The sequence below is a fragment of the Tursiops truncatus genome, chromosome 10 (assembly GCF_011762595.2).
Source record: "Tursiops truncatus isolate mTurTru1 chromosome 10, mTurTru1.mat.Y, whole genome shotgun sequence".
NCBI lineage: Eukaryota > Metazoa > Chordata > Mammalia > Artiodactyla > Delphinidae > Tursiops > Tursiops truncatus.
The window spans coordinates 55481353-55497806 of NC_047043.1; the positions used below are offsets into that span (position 1 = coordinate 55481353).

Below are 16454 nucleotides of genomic sequence, written 5' to 3' on the forward strand. Positions count from 1 at the left end.
AACACAGTGACAGTTTCCAAGCTGTTTACATCCTGGACCAGAAACCAGAATGCCTATCCCCTGTTTTTATCTACTAGAGTTGTTCTCAAATTTGGAAGAAGTTTGAGACACCATCCAGTGCATCCCTGTAGGTGATGTTTGGGGAGTACCTTCCCCTCCCCCCACCATACACACAAACACCGCCCTCTACCCCGTGGACAGCTGATTGCCAGGGATGTGTGTCCATTCAATTTAGCTCCAGTGGTTAGAACACTCTTGTTACACCTCTCTTTGGTCTTAGTTTTGCCCTTTACTGAAGGCAGGTACAAGGAGGGGAAGAGGAGAGAGACAGGCTGTAGGCTCTCCCTGAAGGGCCAGAGGCAGCCCCGTCCTACCCTGCAGTCTCCTAGAGGACAGTGGATGTGACCAGACTGCTCGGGGACGCCAGAGAGCAGCACATATGCTCCTTTGAGCTCATCCTCCCAGGTCAGTGAGACCACAGGTCCCTGGGGTTACAGTATTCCTGGGAGGACTCCCTCAAAGAAGGGAGCCAGTTTTAGGCTTTGAAGCGTCATGGGGAGCCTTTGGCAGACTGGTGGGGTCGGGGGGAGGGTTAGGAGAACAGATAAGTTAATCAAGAAATTAAGATTGGGGCAGTTGGGAGTGCAGTGAAGCCAGTGGCATTTGGGGATCATAGTTACAACTATGGAAGGTCTTTGGTTGAGTCTCACTCTTCTATCAGCATCTCCTCATCATTTATCTATCTGTGTTTTAGAATTCTACACCAAGAAATGGAAGGATCCTTAGAGAGCATCTAGTTCAAGCTTTCCTTATACACAGATGCAGAAATAGAGGCCAGAGGGATAGAAGGAGCGGACTGCGGATCACAGTGAATCAGTGGTGGAGATCAAGCTTCCTGCCTCCTACCTCCAGTCCCCTTGGAGCCTTAGAGCTGAAATCCTCACCCTGATCAGAGTGAAAAGATGATGAGGACTGAGCCCAGGCTCCTGTCTCCACCTCAGTTTTCCCCATAATGTGAACGCCAAAGTGAGCAGCAGCAACTAGTAGCGTCTGCTTTCTTGGCAATTCAGTGAAGGCTATGCTGAGGACAAGAACACGTAAGCGAGGTGGGTGAGGAAGAAGAGATGGGGCTAGGGACAGTGGGGAGCCTGGTGGGGAGTTTGGGAGGGGGCAGAGAGGAATGTCCTCTCCTTAGGCAGGGTTGTGGACCCTTGCCTCTGCCTTCCAGCATCTGCCCTACCTGGACCCTCCCTCTGTGCTGACTAACAGGCCGCGGATGTAGGCACACTGTATCCGGAGCTGCCCTGCACAACCTTGCTCCTTGCCTTCCCTTCACCCATGCTCCTCTGCCCATCTCTTATCTCAAAGTGTTTCAAAATCAAAACACAAAAAGGCTTTCCGATGCTTACCAAGCAAATATGTGAATGTGAATGTGATACCCAAGCGTGTATTTTTCCCTAATGCTCTATTTAATCCCACCATTCCCCACCTCCTATGATTGAACTAGATGCCTTCCAAGCCCTGGGTCTACCTGCAGTGAGACTCCCCCCAGGGAAAAAGGATGGGGGCTTTCATCGTTGGGAGGTTCCTGTTGTCAGAGGTCCTGCCTTCTGTTAGCCTCCTGCCCTGTAAGAATCCTGACCTGCCAGCCCCCATGCCGTGCCCCATCCCAACCTCGACTCCAGCAGGGTCATAGGACTGACCAGCGGGGGCTCGGGCTTTGTCCTTTGTCCCTCTGTGCTCACCAAGGTTGCTCAGGGTGATTGGGCTACCCTTGGGCAGCTTTTGCGTCTGTTTCTGTCTTGGGAGGGTGTTAATGGTTCCTTCCTTGATTAGATAGAGATCAAGATGCACTGGTTAGCTCTGCTGCTGAAGGGAAAGGCATTTATGCCCTTGGTGGGTCTCCTGACCTTCATACTACCCTTGGATTGACTGCTGTTGCATACCACCACATGCTAGAGACCCTGCAGAAGAAAATAACTTCAGGGTCATGAGATCAGGTTGGGCTGTTGGCCGAGTTAATGTGCAGGCTGGGTCCTTGCTGCTCCACTGACTTATCCCCCGCGGTGCAGTGTAGTAGCAACTGCCTTGTCGTGCTGAAATTACTCTCAGAATTTGGACTGTATCATAATGGGAGCGGTTCGCACTGGTGTGAATTGTAGAGGATGTTGCAGTTAGAGGGGATGCTGTCCCTGTATACCATGTAACCTTTGGCTAAAGCTCACTGCTGTGTGCCAGGCCTGAGAAGTTCCTCTTGTGGTGCCTGTCACAGTCCATAAAACATCCTCGGATCCTCCAAGTCAGAGTGGACTATCTTTTCATCATATTCTGTCATTCCTAGACCAGAGCTGGGGAGCTGAGGTGTGACAGGTGGGGCCAGGCAAGGCTGTTTTAAACATTAACGCAGCACCGCCACTGCCCCGAGGAGCCCGTGCCCCAGAGCGAGCTGCAGGGCTGTCTGGTGGCCCCAGCTAAGGAGGCGGTAAGCAGTGACCGTGGCTCCCTTTGCCCAGGTCGCGGCTGACATTGGCAGCTTTGGTCGCTTCCAGGTACAGCTGCTGATACTGCTGAGTGTCCCCAACCTCCTGACTGCCTTCTGCATGTTCACCCAGGTCTTCATGGTCCTGGATGAGGCCCACCACTGTTCAGTGGCCTGGGTCAAGCACCGGACTCTGACCCTGAGCGCTGCTGAGCAGCCGGTGCTGAGCGTGCCTGTGGATGCGGCAGGCAGCCCTGAGCCCTGCCTCCCGTTCCGGCCACCCCCGACGGTGCCAGCCTGGAGGACGTCCTCAGCCACAGCTTCAGTGAGACACAGCCTTGCGAGGTGGGCTGGGTCTATCCTGCAGGAGGCCCCTCTCCCTAAAGAATGAGGTAAGGCTGCCCTTTGGCCTATCTTTCCACCTCTTTTTAGTCCGTCAGCTCGTCTGCCCGAGCCCGTGCCCTCGGTCTCTGGTGTGGCTGCCTCTGTGGCTGCCCCGCACCCCATGCCTGAATGACGGTGGGTCGCCTGTTTTGCTCTCTGTCCTCTGCCTGTTGGCTCATCTACCTCTCCATCCATTTCCTTTGTCCAGGGTGTCTGTCCATCTGTCCATTCATCTCTGCCTGTGCTTTTATCTGTCCCGCTGCCTGTCTGCCCAGTGGCCCTCCTTCTTGTCTCTCCTGTTCTCCTGTCCTCATGCCTCTCTTTCTCTCTCTCTCCCCCATGTTCCCACCTGCCTGTCCATTTGCCTTTGTCTTTCCGTCCACCTCTGCATGTCTGCCTGCTTACCTATCTTCGCATTTAACTAACCCTCTGATGCTACCCCTTCCCCGTCCACTCGTCTGCCTTCCTGCTTGCTTGCCTCGAGCTTCCTGCCTTCAGCCTCTCTCTCTAGATCTCCTCCTGCCTGCCTGCCTGCCTGCCTCTTAGATCCTGAAGGACACCCAGGACTCTAGGACTTGTCCTGCACATAACTGGGCAATTGCTCCTGTTAACTCCATTCTCGTAGGAGGGACCCTGGCAGATCAATAGAAAGTTCCCCACTCCAACCACCTCAGAGCAAGAAAGGCTGCTTCCCAGACAGTGGGGTTGAGCACAGAATGGGGAGATGACTTGGCGAGGGCAACATAAAGACTTGATGGTGGAGCCGGGACTCTCTCATTCGGGGCACCTGCTGCCCAGTTCCCTGCAGGCATGGGAAAGAGCACAAATAGTCCAGAAACCTGAGGGGCAGGGGTTGGGGATCTGTGCAGCTCTCACCTTAATGGTGGCAAATCCTGAACCTCTGTGGAGGGCAATTTGAGCCCCGAGACTAAACATTCACCTCTTAATATGTGACCATACACCTGCCTCCAGAACCGTGGCAGCCTGAGGATGTGTCCTCCTGCCTTCTTCCTGACCCTCCCCCTCATTCCACCCCACAGGGGGAGTAGGTCGCCTTTGAACTCTGCCAGCCCCTGGATCTAGCCCAGCCTAGGCCGGTCTGACCCTCAGTGCCCCCTCCATCATCTCCCCAGTATCCCACCCGTGATAGGTCTGGTCTTCATCGGTCCTTAGGTGTTGTGGAGGTGTCTTCCTCTACATGTGCTCATAAACTCTCTGCCCATCTGGCCAAATGTCACCATCCTTACAGCCCAGGCAGACTTCCAGAGTGCTTGGAGCCAACTCTAGGTCTTGTGCACAGCCTTTGCTGGACTGTTCATGCAATTACATTCAGCCAACAGCTTCTGAGTATTAACTATGCAAGGAACAGAGAACAGAGGCACCCTATTCACCTTCTCTGAGAACATCTGGGCTCCTTGTAGAGGGACAAAGGGCTAGATGGGCTCTAAGGCTAGAATTTGCTTCCTCCTGGGGAGGGAATGGGCAGGCAACTCCCTGAAGGAGTTGGTATGTGAGCTGGGCACCAGGGACCCGAATAAGATTGATGGAGAAGAAGGGAAGGCCTTTGTAGACAGAGAATAGCAAAAGGAAGGCCTGGCAACAGGAAGCAGGTGATGTGTCTGGGAAGCAGCAGGAACCTGGTGTGCCTGGGATAGGGCTGGGCAGGTTATGGGAATGAATGGGACGTTCTCAAGGATTGAGGGCCTCTCTCTTTATCCTCAGTCACCAACTTAGTCTTTGCTGACCCTGGGGTGGGACCTTGGACCTCTGGCCTTTCCCTGACATGCTCCCAGGGACCCACCCTCCCAAGAATTGCGAGTCTCAGGGCAATGTACACTTTTGGTACTTTGTGCCCTGAACCACGTGACAACCTCAAACTCTGGGGCTACCTTGTGTGAGGTATCCACCTTGTTTTCCAGTCAACAAGCAGGGGTTCTGCTACAGACTGAGGACTCCTCTGAGGTGACATCCCAAGTTTCCTTATTATAACCAGCAACTTCATATGCAAAGTGAAATACAAACATAAGAAGAAAAGAATATATTTCCTTATAGGCAGTGTGCTCGTGAAGAGCAGAGTACATTTCTCCTTCTCCACCTACCTGTCCAACATTTCCTGGGTGCCCATCCTTGGTAAAAGAGAAAATGACTCCCAGCCCTGTCCACACGAAGCTCTGAATAGGGAGGCAACTAGACCATCACTGAATAGCAACAACAGTGTGATCTGTCCTGGGACCACAAAAGGAAGCAATGGGAGGGAAGGGGAAGCAGAGAGAATAGCCATTTCTAGGGTCTGGAGCATGAAAATGCCTGGCCCCTGTGAGCAATTCTGACATACAAAAGGGGTTGAGAAAAGGCAAGAGTCTTAAAGGGTCTCAGATACAGTGCTGAGGAATTGGGGCTGTCTCCTAGAGACCAAAGGGAGTCATTGATGGTTTTGGAACAGTGAAAGGGAGATTTGATGGGTTTTGCTCCAGGAAATGGGGGTGGGATGCTGTGGGCCACCGTGGCAGGCCCCAGACAGAACCATCCACTGTAGGCATTAGGGCTGGGAAGGTTGATAACTGGTGTCCCAAGTTGGAGCCCTCTTCATCTCTGTTCCATCTGCAACATGACACCAGCATGTGAACTTGGGTAGGTCTTGGCACCTCTCCAAGCCTCTGTCTTTGCTGCAAAACAGAGGGAATGATAAGCCTTCTGGGAGTTAGAATGAGGATTTGATAAGATAGGGGATATCTCATCTACAGGGAGGTAGTGAATGGTGTCCACTAAACAAGGGTGGCAGGCTTGGAGGAGTCCCATGGCTCAGCACTCATGCCTTTAGAGTATGACCGCCCCTTGTGCCTGAGATGCCTGTGTCACCAGCTGTGTGCTTCGTGGCACAGGGGCCAGTACAGCCTCAGCGGAGCTAACATTTGCTGACCTAGCACAGCCACTGTGCTAAGCATGCTATATGTGTTAATTCCTTTAATCCTATCTGGCGATACTATGGAATGTATTTCATCCCCATTTTGTACGTGGGAAACCAAGACACCAGCAGGTCAGCTAACAGATTCAGAGTCACACAGAGTGACTCAGTTCTGACTCCAGAGGCTGACAGCAGCAGGCCTTTGTTCATTATTATTTATTTTAAATAGTGTTTAACCACAAAGCAATCTGTGGTGGCTGGACAAAAAGCAAACAGGATAGAACTGGGTGGAACAACAAGTTCAAGTACCTGGTCCTGCTGCACTTCATTCTCAGGGGCAATCCATTCATCATTTGATATATATTTAAAGTTCTTATAAAATTAACAGTTGTTGGACTTCCCTGGTGGCGCAGTGGTTAAGAATCCACCTGCCAATGCAGGGGACACGGGTTCGAGCCCTGGCCCGGGAAGACCCCACATGCCGCGAAGCATCTAAGCCCGTGCGCCACAACTACTGAGCCTGCACTCTAGAGCCCGTGAGCCACAACTACTGAGCCCACGTGCCACAACTACTGAAGCCCACATGCCCTAGAGCCTGTGCTCCACAGCAAGAGAAGACACCGCAATGAGAAGCCCACGCACTGCAATGAAGAGTAGCCCCTGCTCACCACAACCAGAGAAAGCCTGAGGGTAGCAATGAAGACCCAACACAGCCAAAAATAAAATTAATTAATTTTAAAAAATAAAAATAAAATTAACAGTTGTCCTTCAGGACAGAACTAGGAGCAAAATGTTGTCTCCTGAGTTGGTTAATTTTTTGCTAAAGGTTATTAACTAATGGAGATTGGCTACTCATCTGACTGAAGGTATTAGTTCCTTCCTTCATTCACTCATTCCTTCACTCAGGAAACATTACCTTAGCTTTCCCTCAGTTTCACTCACTGCCATCCAGTTTCAGTCACTGCCAGGACTAGCTGCTTAACCTCTTCTCCCTTAGACGAATAAAGCAGTCTCCTACCTTTTTGGCACCAGGGGCCGGTTTCGTGGAAGACAGTGTTTCCACAGACAGGGCGGTGGGTGTTGGGGGAATGATTCAGGCGGTACACGAGTGATGGGGAGTGATGGGGTGTGATGGGGAGTGGCAGATGAAGCTCCGCTTGCTCGCCGCCGTTCACCTCTTGCTGTGCAGCCTGGTTCCTAACAGGCTGTAGAGTGGTACCGGTCCGCAGCCCAGGAATTGGGGACCCCTGGGGGAATATAATAATAAGTCAAGGATCGTTGTCAGAATTATATGAGATGGGACTTCCCTGGTGGTCGAGTGGGTAAGACTCCACACTCCCAATGCAGGGGGCCCAGGTTCAATCCCTGGTCAGGGAACTAGATCCCGCATACATGCCATAACTAAGAGTCTGCATACCACAACTAAGAGTCCACATGCCACAACTAAGAAGTCAGCATGCCATAACTAAAGATCCTGCATGCTGCAATGAAGATCCTGTGTGCCACAGCTAAGACACGGCACTGCCAAAATAAATAAATAAATAAATAAATAAATAAATAAATAAATAAATAAATAAATAAAATTTTTTAAATGAGATAATGCATGTAAAACATTTGGCACATTACCCAACCCAGAGTAAGCTCTCAAAAAGCATTAACAGGGGCTTCCCTGGTGGCGCAGTGGTTGAGAATCTGCCTGCCAATGAAGGAGACACGGGTTCGAGCCCTGGTCTGGGAAGATCCCATATGCCGCAGAGCAACTAAGCCCGTGCGCCACAACTACTGAGCCCGCATGCCAGAACTACTGAAGCCTGTGCGCCTAGAGCCTGTGCTCCACAGGAGAAGCCACCGCAATGAGAAGCCCATGCACCACAACGAAGAGTAGCTCCCGCTCGCCGCAACTAGAGAAAGCCCATGCGCAGCAATAAAGACCCAATGCAGCCAAAAATTAAATAAATAAATAAATAAATTTTTTTTAAAAAAAGCATTAATATTGTTGTGAAGCTACCTCTGTGAGCTCTGGAGAACAGCTCATGTGTCATGATACCCTCATAAACATATGGAGCTGAGCTATGTGCAGAGGGGCATAAAACTCACAGGTGGAGGTGGGGAATATCAGTCACATGCACTTATTGTTATGTGCACATTGCAGTAGACAAGTGTACAGACGTGTATGGACACCCATATTTTCATCACTCGGTTTCCCAGTCTGTCAGGTTCTCTCTGTGAGTCTCCAGGTGGGTTGTCCCCCTCACATCGTGTGTGTATGTGTCTCTGTGTGTGTGTCCGCGTGTGTGCAGGCCTGCACATTCCTCCACCCTAATCTCTTTCCTCAAGGAGTGTGTGAGGGCTCCTTAGGATTCTGACTGCCTGTGAATGATGGGAGTTTCAGGGGGGTTTTGCAGCCAGTTGGGAAAAGTTGGAAAGGCCCAAGCAGGTCACAGGGGTGCCATGGTTGTGGGAAAGAGGCCCCATTTGTCAGGAAGAAGCAGTTAATGACTGTCAGAGGGTTCCCAAACTGTACATTCTTAGTGGGTCAATAATTTTACATGGCATCTCCAGGCCAAAAAAATACCTAAAAGTTTCACATATTAAGTAATTTGTTCCAAACAATTTAAGAAGGGGGACTTCCCTCACGATCCAGTGGTTAAAGCTCCATGCTTCCACTGCAGGGGGCACGGGTTCGATCCCTGCCCTAAGGAATCCCAGATGATCCCACTGAGATCCCACATGCCGCGTAGTGCAGCCCAAAACAACAACGACAAAAAACAAAAACAAACAACTTAAGAAGGATTTATGTACTAATAACTCAGTAGCTGTTTAAAAATATATATACACGAATCAAAAGAAAACACTTTTACATCCTAATGTGCAGTTACTTCCTAATAGGATGTATTGGGAACTGCAAAACGTCTTGATCCTTGAACCCCGCCACCCTCATTTTCTGATCCACATTGAGTTTCACGTGGTGCTTGCTTTTTTTCATAGTAACTTCCAAAAACACAACTTCACACAGGTATGATGTCACTGAAAAGAATTGCGTGAACCATCTGGAGCTGGTAGTTTGATATGAAGCAGATGTTGAGGGTCACAGTGTTTCCCTTTACACTTCTAAGTATCGTGTTGTGCACCCTGAGTTCACGCTGGTGCCCTGCGATGCCTTGCCTGCCCCACTTCTGTCCTGAGAGGTTTGTGGTGGGCGGGCTGGCTGGTAAAGGACTCGCCCTCGCTGCCCCTAGACTCACATCTGCATGTGTCTGCCTCAGCTGAACCTGGCCTGTGGTCGGAAGCATCCGAAGGACACCTCCCAGTCGGTGGACCTGGCTAGGCTCCTCACTGGGGCGCTCATCGTCGGGCCCCTCTGTGACTGGTAAGAACCTTGAGCAGCTCCCGCAACCCAGCACGCTCTTGGGTTCCTGGCCCAGTTCCTCCCCACCACGTGCCCCTCTCGCTGGTCTCCAGGTAAGGCCCTGTCTCCCCGCAATGGGGCTCCCAGGTGGGGCCCTGCACCCTCCCGCAGACAGAGTACCCAGGGCAGGGCCGGGGGCTGGGTCTCCCTCCTTCCCCTCAGACAGACTCCCTCCTCAACCTGCCCCTTTCTTACCCCAGGATTGGCCACGAGGCCACTGTCCTGGTGCAACTGCTACTCTTCGCCATCCTTGGCATGGCCGCAGCCTTTGTGCCCGGCTTTGAGCTCTACACGGCCCTGCGCTTTGCTGTGGCCACGGCCGTCGTTGGATATACCTTCAGCAGCGTCACCCTACGTGGGTATCTGGGTCCCGCGCCATCAGCCGCAGAGCGGGGCCTTGGGGTCTGGGCGGCCACGCTCCCACGCTGCCTGTGGGGCCCACTCAACTCCCCGCACCTAACGTGACGGCACCAGCACTCCCTGTACTGGGCCAGGACCACAGCCCCTGACCTGGTGGCGTCTAGCCATGGCAGGGAGTGAGAGGGCAGGGTCCGGGCCAGCCTCAGACTCAGCGTTCTCACAGTTGCAGGGTGGGTGGGGCCCTGGTAGAGAACTCAGGCTGTGGTCCTGGCCCAGTACACCTTCTCCGTGGAGCAGATGGCCCTCGCAGGACTCGCCCATGGCGTCCAGAGCTGGAGGCTTTTCCAGATGGCTGGCGCTGCACCTGTCTTCCGCTCTTCCTTTACTTCTGGTGAGGAGATACTTCCCAGGCAAGCTGCCTCTCGGTTGGCTACATGTCCAGAGAGGTGTCTGGGAGAGCGAACCTGTGGGGTCAGTGTGCACTGGGACAGCGGGGAGGCTCCTGGGGGAGTGGGGAGGCCCAGGTCCAGGCCCCAGGGTCACAGCCCGACCTACAGGGCTCTGCTGGAATCTGCACGGTGGCTCCTGACCCGGAGGAGGGTAGAGGAGGCTAAACAACCGATCCAGAGGGTGGCCTCGGTCAACAAGCGAAAACTTCTCCGAGCTCCTGAGCCAGGTACTTGCAGTAGCTGGGCCAGCCCTGCCCTGGTCTGACCACACAGCCCGGCCTGCCTGGCCCCTCACTCTGCACCTCCCTCCCGGATGGTCCCAGAGAAGACCGGCCCCACGGGGGATGCCCTGGATCTGTTCTGACACCCCCAGCTCCCCAGGCACTGTGATGGCTCTGGTGGGGAAGTTTGCCACGGCGGCCGGATTTACCATCTCCTACGTGTAGTCTGCTGAGCTCTTCCCCACTGTCATCAGGTAAGGACTGCACGTGCAACTCCTGTTCCTCTGCTCCTGAGACCCTGATTTTGGCCATCCCTCCTCTGCCCTTACTGCTGTTCCCCAATGAGCTTACAGAGCTGGCTCTGGGGCAGCAGTGCTGGATGGGGTCCAAGGCTGGATGGGGTCAGTGGAGAGCAGAGGAGAGCAGCGGGGGGCAGATACAGGAGGGGCCACATCCTGGCCTTGTCAGGACTGGAACATGGAGTAAGTCCCAGGTTTGATGAATGGCTCAGAAGGAAGACTCCGGTGGGGATGGGAGGTGGTCAGGAGGTGCAGCCTTTGACCTGAGACTCGACAGGTGAGCAGGAGTACAGCAGGCAGACAGAGAGGCCTGGAGGTGGCAAAAGCAGGCCGCACAGTAGGACTCGGGGAAGTGCAGGAGGAGGGGGCAGGAAGGCTGGCTGGACTGCACGGGCCTGGAGACTCTGCAGGCCTGGAGACCAGATGAGACACTCGGGTGCTTCCAAGGAAATGAGCTGTGGCCCAGCGGAGGCCGGGTCTTCTCGGCTTGCGCTCACCTTTGCGCGGGCAGATGGGCATGGGGCTGGTGGGCATTTTCTCGAGGATCGGGGACATCCTCACGCCACTCGTGACCCTGCTGGGTGAGTACCACACGGCCCTCCCTATGCTCATCTACGGCAGCCTCCCCGTCGGGGCTGGCTTACTCTGTGCCCTGCTGCCAGAGCCACGTGGCTGGAGCCCGAAGGACGCCATGGACGACCTGGAGCAGGAGTCCTGCCCACAGCGAGGTGCTTGGTCTCTCTGAAACCCAGGACCTCATATCAGTGACCCCATCCCCAAAGGGGCTCTACTTCACCATTTGTCCATTGTGGCAGAGAGGCCCATATGGCATCCTCACGATTCCCCTACTTTGGGGAGGGGATGGCGAGGAACTGTAACACGGGATCAGTTCCTAAGCAGCCAATGACAGCCTTCTGCTTCCTCCAGCCCTCTGAACGCAGTGCCCTCGGAAAAGGATTCCGAGGCCTCAGGAAGTACTTCTAGCCCAGGGGTGACCTTTAGAGCAGCACGTACCTCTGAGTGTGTCTCTGAAGCCAGAGCAGCAGCAGCAGAGAGCTACCTGAACACTCCCCTGGGAACAGCTGGACCCGTGAGCATGACCGTCTTGCTGACGGAGGCAGCACCCCATGAGCTGGCCCCAGAGCCAGCCAGCCACTGCCCAGCCCCATCCCAGAAGCATCCGAGACAGGCCTCCCTCCTTTCAAAACCTTTCTCATCCCCAGAGCCCCACGTCCAATACCCTGTTCTGGGTTAGAGTCTTGGGCGTGTCTTGGGCTTAACTTGTTCTCTGACAGTCTTGTGGGGATATGGCTCCTCAGATCCCCTCCATCTGGGGTCCCCCTGCCCTGAAAACACAGTCAAGCCAAAAACAGAACAGCTGGGTAGGGCCTCTCCAAGTAGGTGAGAGTAGGAAGAGAAAAACACTTAAAAGTTCTGGACTCGCCCAGGCAGGTGAAGGAAAAGCTGTGGATGAAGGGAAGGTTGTGGTTCCTCCAGTGGCTGGACTAGGCCCGTCTGGATAAGGTGGGACCCACAGGGCATTTGCTCCAGCTGAGCAGGCACTGATTCAGTCAGAATCGAAGCTTCAGTCTTGCCTTCTCTTCAAAGATTCTCCTTCCCCTGTCCTGCACTCAGGGACCAGTGGCGGGGAGAGGGAGGATGTGGGTCCTGTTCCTCTCCGGGCCCCTCCTCCCTTTCATGCTCTGCTTCTCTGGCTCCTTCAGGGCCCATGCAGGGTGAGGGAAAGGGGAAGAAGTCTTCTTACCTGGTGGCCACTGGTGGTAGTTCTTCCGGGCTTGCAGTGGTTAATCATCAGTCAGTGGCCCTGGCAGGCTCCTAAAAGCAGGTTTTCCACAAGAATTTTCGGGGGTTCTCAGCGATCATCCCAGGACCTCTGCGTTGGTCCTTAATATGAGCAATGTGCCTGCAACTGACCCCTTGGGACCCCTCTTCACCTCTTGGCCGCCCCCCCGCCCCGCCCCGTGGGGATCCCCACGTAGTCTCTTACAGAAGAATCCAGCTAGCAAGACCATAGCAGCACATGGGCCCGACTGTCTGCTTTCTGTCTTCCTGCACCCCAGCTGCTGGTCACTGCTGGAAAGAGTCACACTCCCGACAAGTCTGATCTATGGATCTATGGTCACCAGCACCAACTGGGTCTTTAGCAGCACCTCGTATTCCTACCAGCTTTTCAAGTCAGCTCGTTTTCCAACTCTCACCAGTGGCTATTTCTAAGCTCTGCTCTGCCTGCTTCCCATCCTTCTACCCCCTACCAGATAGCTTCTCCTTCTCCTCTGAGAGAAAGGAAAAGCCATCCTACTGCCGCTCCCCAAACTTCCCACCAAGAAGTCTTTAACCTACACTCCCTCCTCCCCCGGGTGGGATCTGGGAGCTGCTGAGTGGAGAGCCTGTTCCTCCTCTTACTCTCCTCTCCATCCCTCCTCCTCAGGCATGGGGACAGGGGCAGCCAAGTTGTGTGTGGAAGGATGGGAGGATTTCCCTCAGTGGAGGTGGAGCCCTGATGGGGAGGCGGGTGCTCCAGGTGCTGGGAACAGTCTGCACGGAGAAATGGGGCTGGCTCACATGGAGATTTTCCCAGCCTGCCTTGCGCCTTCAGTTCCTAGAGCCTGTGGCCAGTTGTGCCCCAGGAGTGGAATGCTGTTCCTCCCCATGCCACCCCACCCCAGGACCTCCCCGCCCCATTGTGACACTGCTCCCCAGACACCGTGGAACCCAAGGGTTCTGCTTCCAAGGGTCTGGCTGGGCCTGGCTTGTGGTCCTGTCTCCAGGGAGGACAGGGACTGGGAGGGTGTGGAGGGTGGCAATTATGATGACACCTGGCAACTGTGTGGCCACATTCTCAGCGCAGATGTGGACAGGGCCTGTTCAGCTGTGGGGAGTCTGTGGAAGGAGCGGGCTGTCCTCCCGGGAAGCGTGAGTTCTCAGGTGTGGCATCTGGCCATTTCCTGCCCTCAGAAGGGGGGCTGCTCCTGGTTAGACCTTCCTGTCCCAGGCCTTAGTTTCCACTTTTTACATTGAGAACCAATTACCTGGGGCCTGTCCACCTGGCAGGGGACCTTTGGGAACAAGTGCTCCAGGGCCTTGCAGACTGTCAGGCCCCTGTGGGTATTCAGGTGATGCTGTGGGGGACACTGAAGGGGACCTTGCCCGGGAAGCTGGCTCCAGGCCCAAAAGCCAAATCTCTCTGAGCAAAGCAAAGTTTCCCTCCTTCCCTCTCTCCCTCCCTCCCTTCTTCCTTCCCTCTCTCTCTCCCTCTCTGCCTGGGAAGTCTCTTCTATCCTGTGACACTCCCTCCAAACTTACACACATGCACACTGTACTAGTTTTCTGTTGCTGTTGTAATATATTGTCACAAACTTAGCGGCTTTAAGCAACACAGATTTATTACCGTATAGTCCTGCAGGTCAGAAGGCCAAAATGGGTCTCACTAAACTAAGATCAGCTGTCGTAGGGGAATTTATTTCCTTGCCTGTTCCAGCCTCCAAAGGCTGCCCACAATTCCTTAGCTCACAGTTCCTTGTATCTTCAAAGCCAGCAACGGCTGGTCAAGTCTTAAGAGATGTAACTGAAATTTATGCACTTTCATTGCTGTATTGCATTCCACTAGATAAATATACCACAGTTTATCCATTCCTCTGCTGATGGAGCGTTTGGGCTCTTTTTTTTTTTTTTTTCTTCATATTTGAGGTGTGTTGTCGTGAATGTTTTGGTACTCTTCTTGGATCATATGTACAAATGTTTGCCCAGAGTATGTAACTGGGAGTAGAATTGCTGGGTCATAATGTGTGGGGATATTCAGCTCTATAAGACAATGCCACATTGTTTTCCGAAGTGGAACTATGAATAATCCTGCCAGAAATGTATAAAAGATAGATGCTGGGTATTGTCAGATTTCTTAAGTTTTCTTAAGCAAATGAGTGTAAATTATGGTCTTGATTTGCATTTCCCTCATTATTAAAGAGGTTGAACATCTCTTTGTATGTTTGTTTAAATTTCCTCTTCTTGCAATGCCCATTCATGTCTTTTGTCATTTTTCTGTAGTCTTTTTATTATTGATCTGTGGCTTCTTTACGTATTCTTGATCCTTTTTCTCCCCAGTAATACAAGTTTTTCAATATATTCTCCCAGTTGTGTTTATTTTAACTCTATGATTTTCATTTTTGAGTAGTCAAATTTATAATCAAAAAATATTTTTTAATTCATTTGTTTATTTATTTTTTGGCTGTGCTGGGTCTTCGTTGCTGTGCGCGGGCTTCCTCTAGTTGCGGCGAGCGAGGGCTACTCCTCGCTGTGGTGCGCAGGCTTCTCATTGCAGTGGCTTCTCTTGTTGTGGAGCACGGGCTCTAGGCGCGCAGGCTTCAGTAGTTGTGGCATGCGGGCTTCAGTAGTTGTGGCTCTCAGGCTCTAGAGCGCAGGCTCAGTAGTTGTGGCACACGGGCTTAGTTGCTCCGCGGCGTGTGGGATCTTCCCGGACCAGGGCTCGAACCCGTGTCCCTCGCATTGGCAGGCAGATTCTTAATCACTGAGCCGCCAGGGAAGCCCTATTTTATGGTTAGCATAGACTAGCATAGCTTTTGTGTCCTGATTAAGAAATCCTTTTTTGGTTCACCCTGCTCCCTCTTTTGCTCACATTCTGCCCTGCCATGCCCTGCTCTCAGGAAACAAGTCGTCTCCCCCAGCAAGGTGGCCCAGCTTGCAGAGGAGGACAGCATACTGCTCCACTTTGCCCAGCTCTCGGAGCACACCACCGCCCAGACCAAGGGGACTACATGCACCGCAGGCTCTGACCTGTACGCTGCCTGTGATTGCACAGTACCACCTATGGAGAAAGCCCTTGTGAAAACCAACATTCAGGTACCTCTTCCTTCTGGGTGCTATGGGAGAGTAGCTCCATGTTCTAGCTTGGCTGCAAAACATTTCATAGTTGTAGAAGCTGGGGTCATAGATGAAGATTGTAGAGGAAATGTTGGTATTGTACTATTTAATTGTGGCAAAGTTTGAAGTAAAAAGTGTGATAAAATTGCACAGCTCATTTGTGAACAGATTTTTTTTACCCAGAAATAGAGGAAGTTCAAGTTTTAGATGACACTGTAAGGGTTTCAGGAGGCTTTGGTTCTACTGGTAAGAATTTAAAATGTATGCCAAGAACAGAGAATGAGAAAATGTTCCTTGAAAAGAAAGACTTTGCTTAAAGTGAAAAGAAAAAAGAAATCATTTTTCACATAAAGTCAAAAATATATTCCAGTAAAAGGAACTAGACCCTAGATGCTAAGTAATGTTTGATTCCATTTAAATGACATTTTGTAAAAGGCAAAACTATAGAAACAGTGATTGCAAGAGATTGTGGAGTAGAAGGAGGAGAAACACAAGGGGATTTTAGGGGTAATGGAACCCCTCCACATCATGATTTTGGTGCTAGATATACTATTCTATACCTTTGTCAAAACCCACAGAACTGTACACAACAAAGGGTGTATTTTACTGTACATAAAATAAAAAGTATATAAGAGATACAAATATAAAATTGAAAAAAGGCTGGGACAGGGACTTGCCTGGTGGTCCAGTGGTAAAGAATCCACCTTCCAATGCAGGGGACATGGGTTCAATCCCTGATCGGGGGAAAATATATATATATATATTTTTTTTTTCTAATAAAAGTTTTGTTCTTTAAATTTAGGTCCTTAATAGGACTGAAATTTTTGTTTATGGTGTGAGACAGGAACCAATGTTAATTTTTTTCCATTTACTGACCTGTCATGCAAGTCTGTCTCTCATATATCCAGATTTCTTTGGGACTTCCCTGGTGGTCCAGTGGGTAAGACTCCACGCTCCCAGTGCCGGGGGTCCGGGTTTGAGCCCTGGTCGGGGAACTAGGTCCCTCATGCGTGCCGCAACTAAGAGTCCGCATGCCACAACTAAGAAGCCTG

The 16454-nt window shown here is 52.1% G+C and overlaps 2 protein-coding genes across 2 annotated transcripts in view; both read left to right on the forward strand.

The window, feature by feature from the left end:
- Positions 1 to 1848: 1848 nt before the first annotated feature.
- SLC22A13 (solute carrier family 22 member 13) lies at positions 1849 to 15188 on the forward strand. The gene is given in 12 exon segments (XM_033863727.2): positions 1849 to 1896; positions 2514 to 2763; positions 2766 to 2840; positions 2843 to 2871; positions 9035 to 9138; positions 9378 to 9532; positions 9761 to 9901; positions 9904 to 9928; positions 10095 to 10360; positions 10362 to 10474; positions 11018 to 11236; positions 11417 to 15188. Coding segments are annotated over 12 exon segments (1770 nt in total). The 3' UTR covers positions 11762 to 15188.
- A 60-nt stretch (positions 15189 to 15248) lies between these two features.
- The window catches only part of SLC22A14 (solute carrier family 22 member 14), a 31704-nt gene continuing 30498 nt past the window's right edge, over positions 15249 to 16454 (forward strand). The window contains exon 1 of the mRNA XM_033864607.2: positions 15249 to 15381. Coding sequence (XP_033720498.1) covers positions 15349 to 15381 — 33 coding nt within the window. The 5' untranslated portion in view covers positions 15249 to 15348. The remainder of the gene's footprint in view (positions 15382 to 16454) is intronic.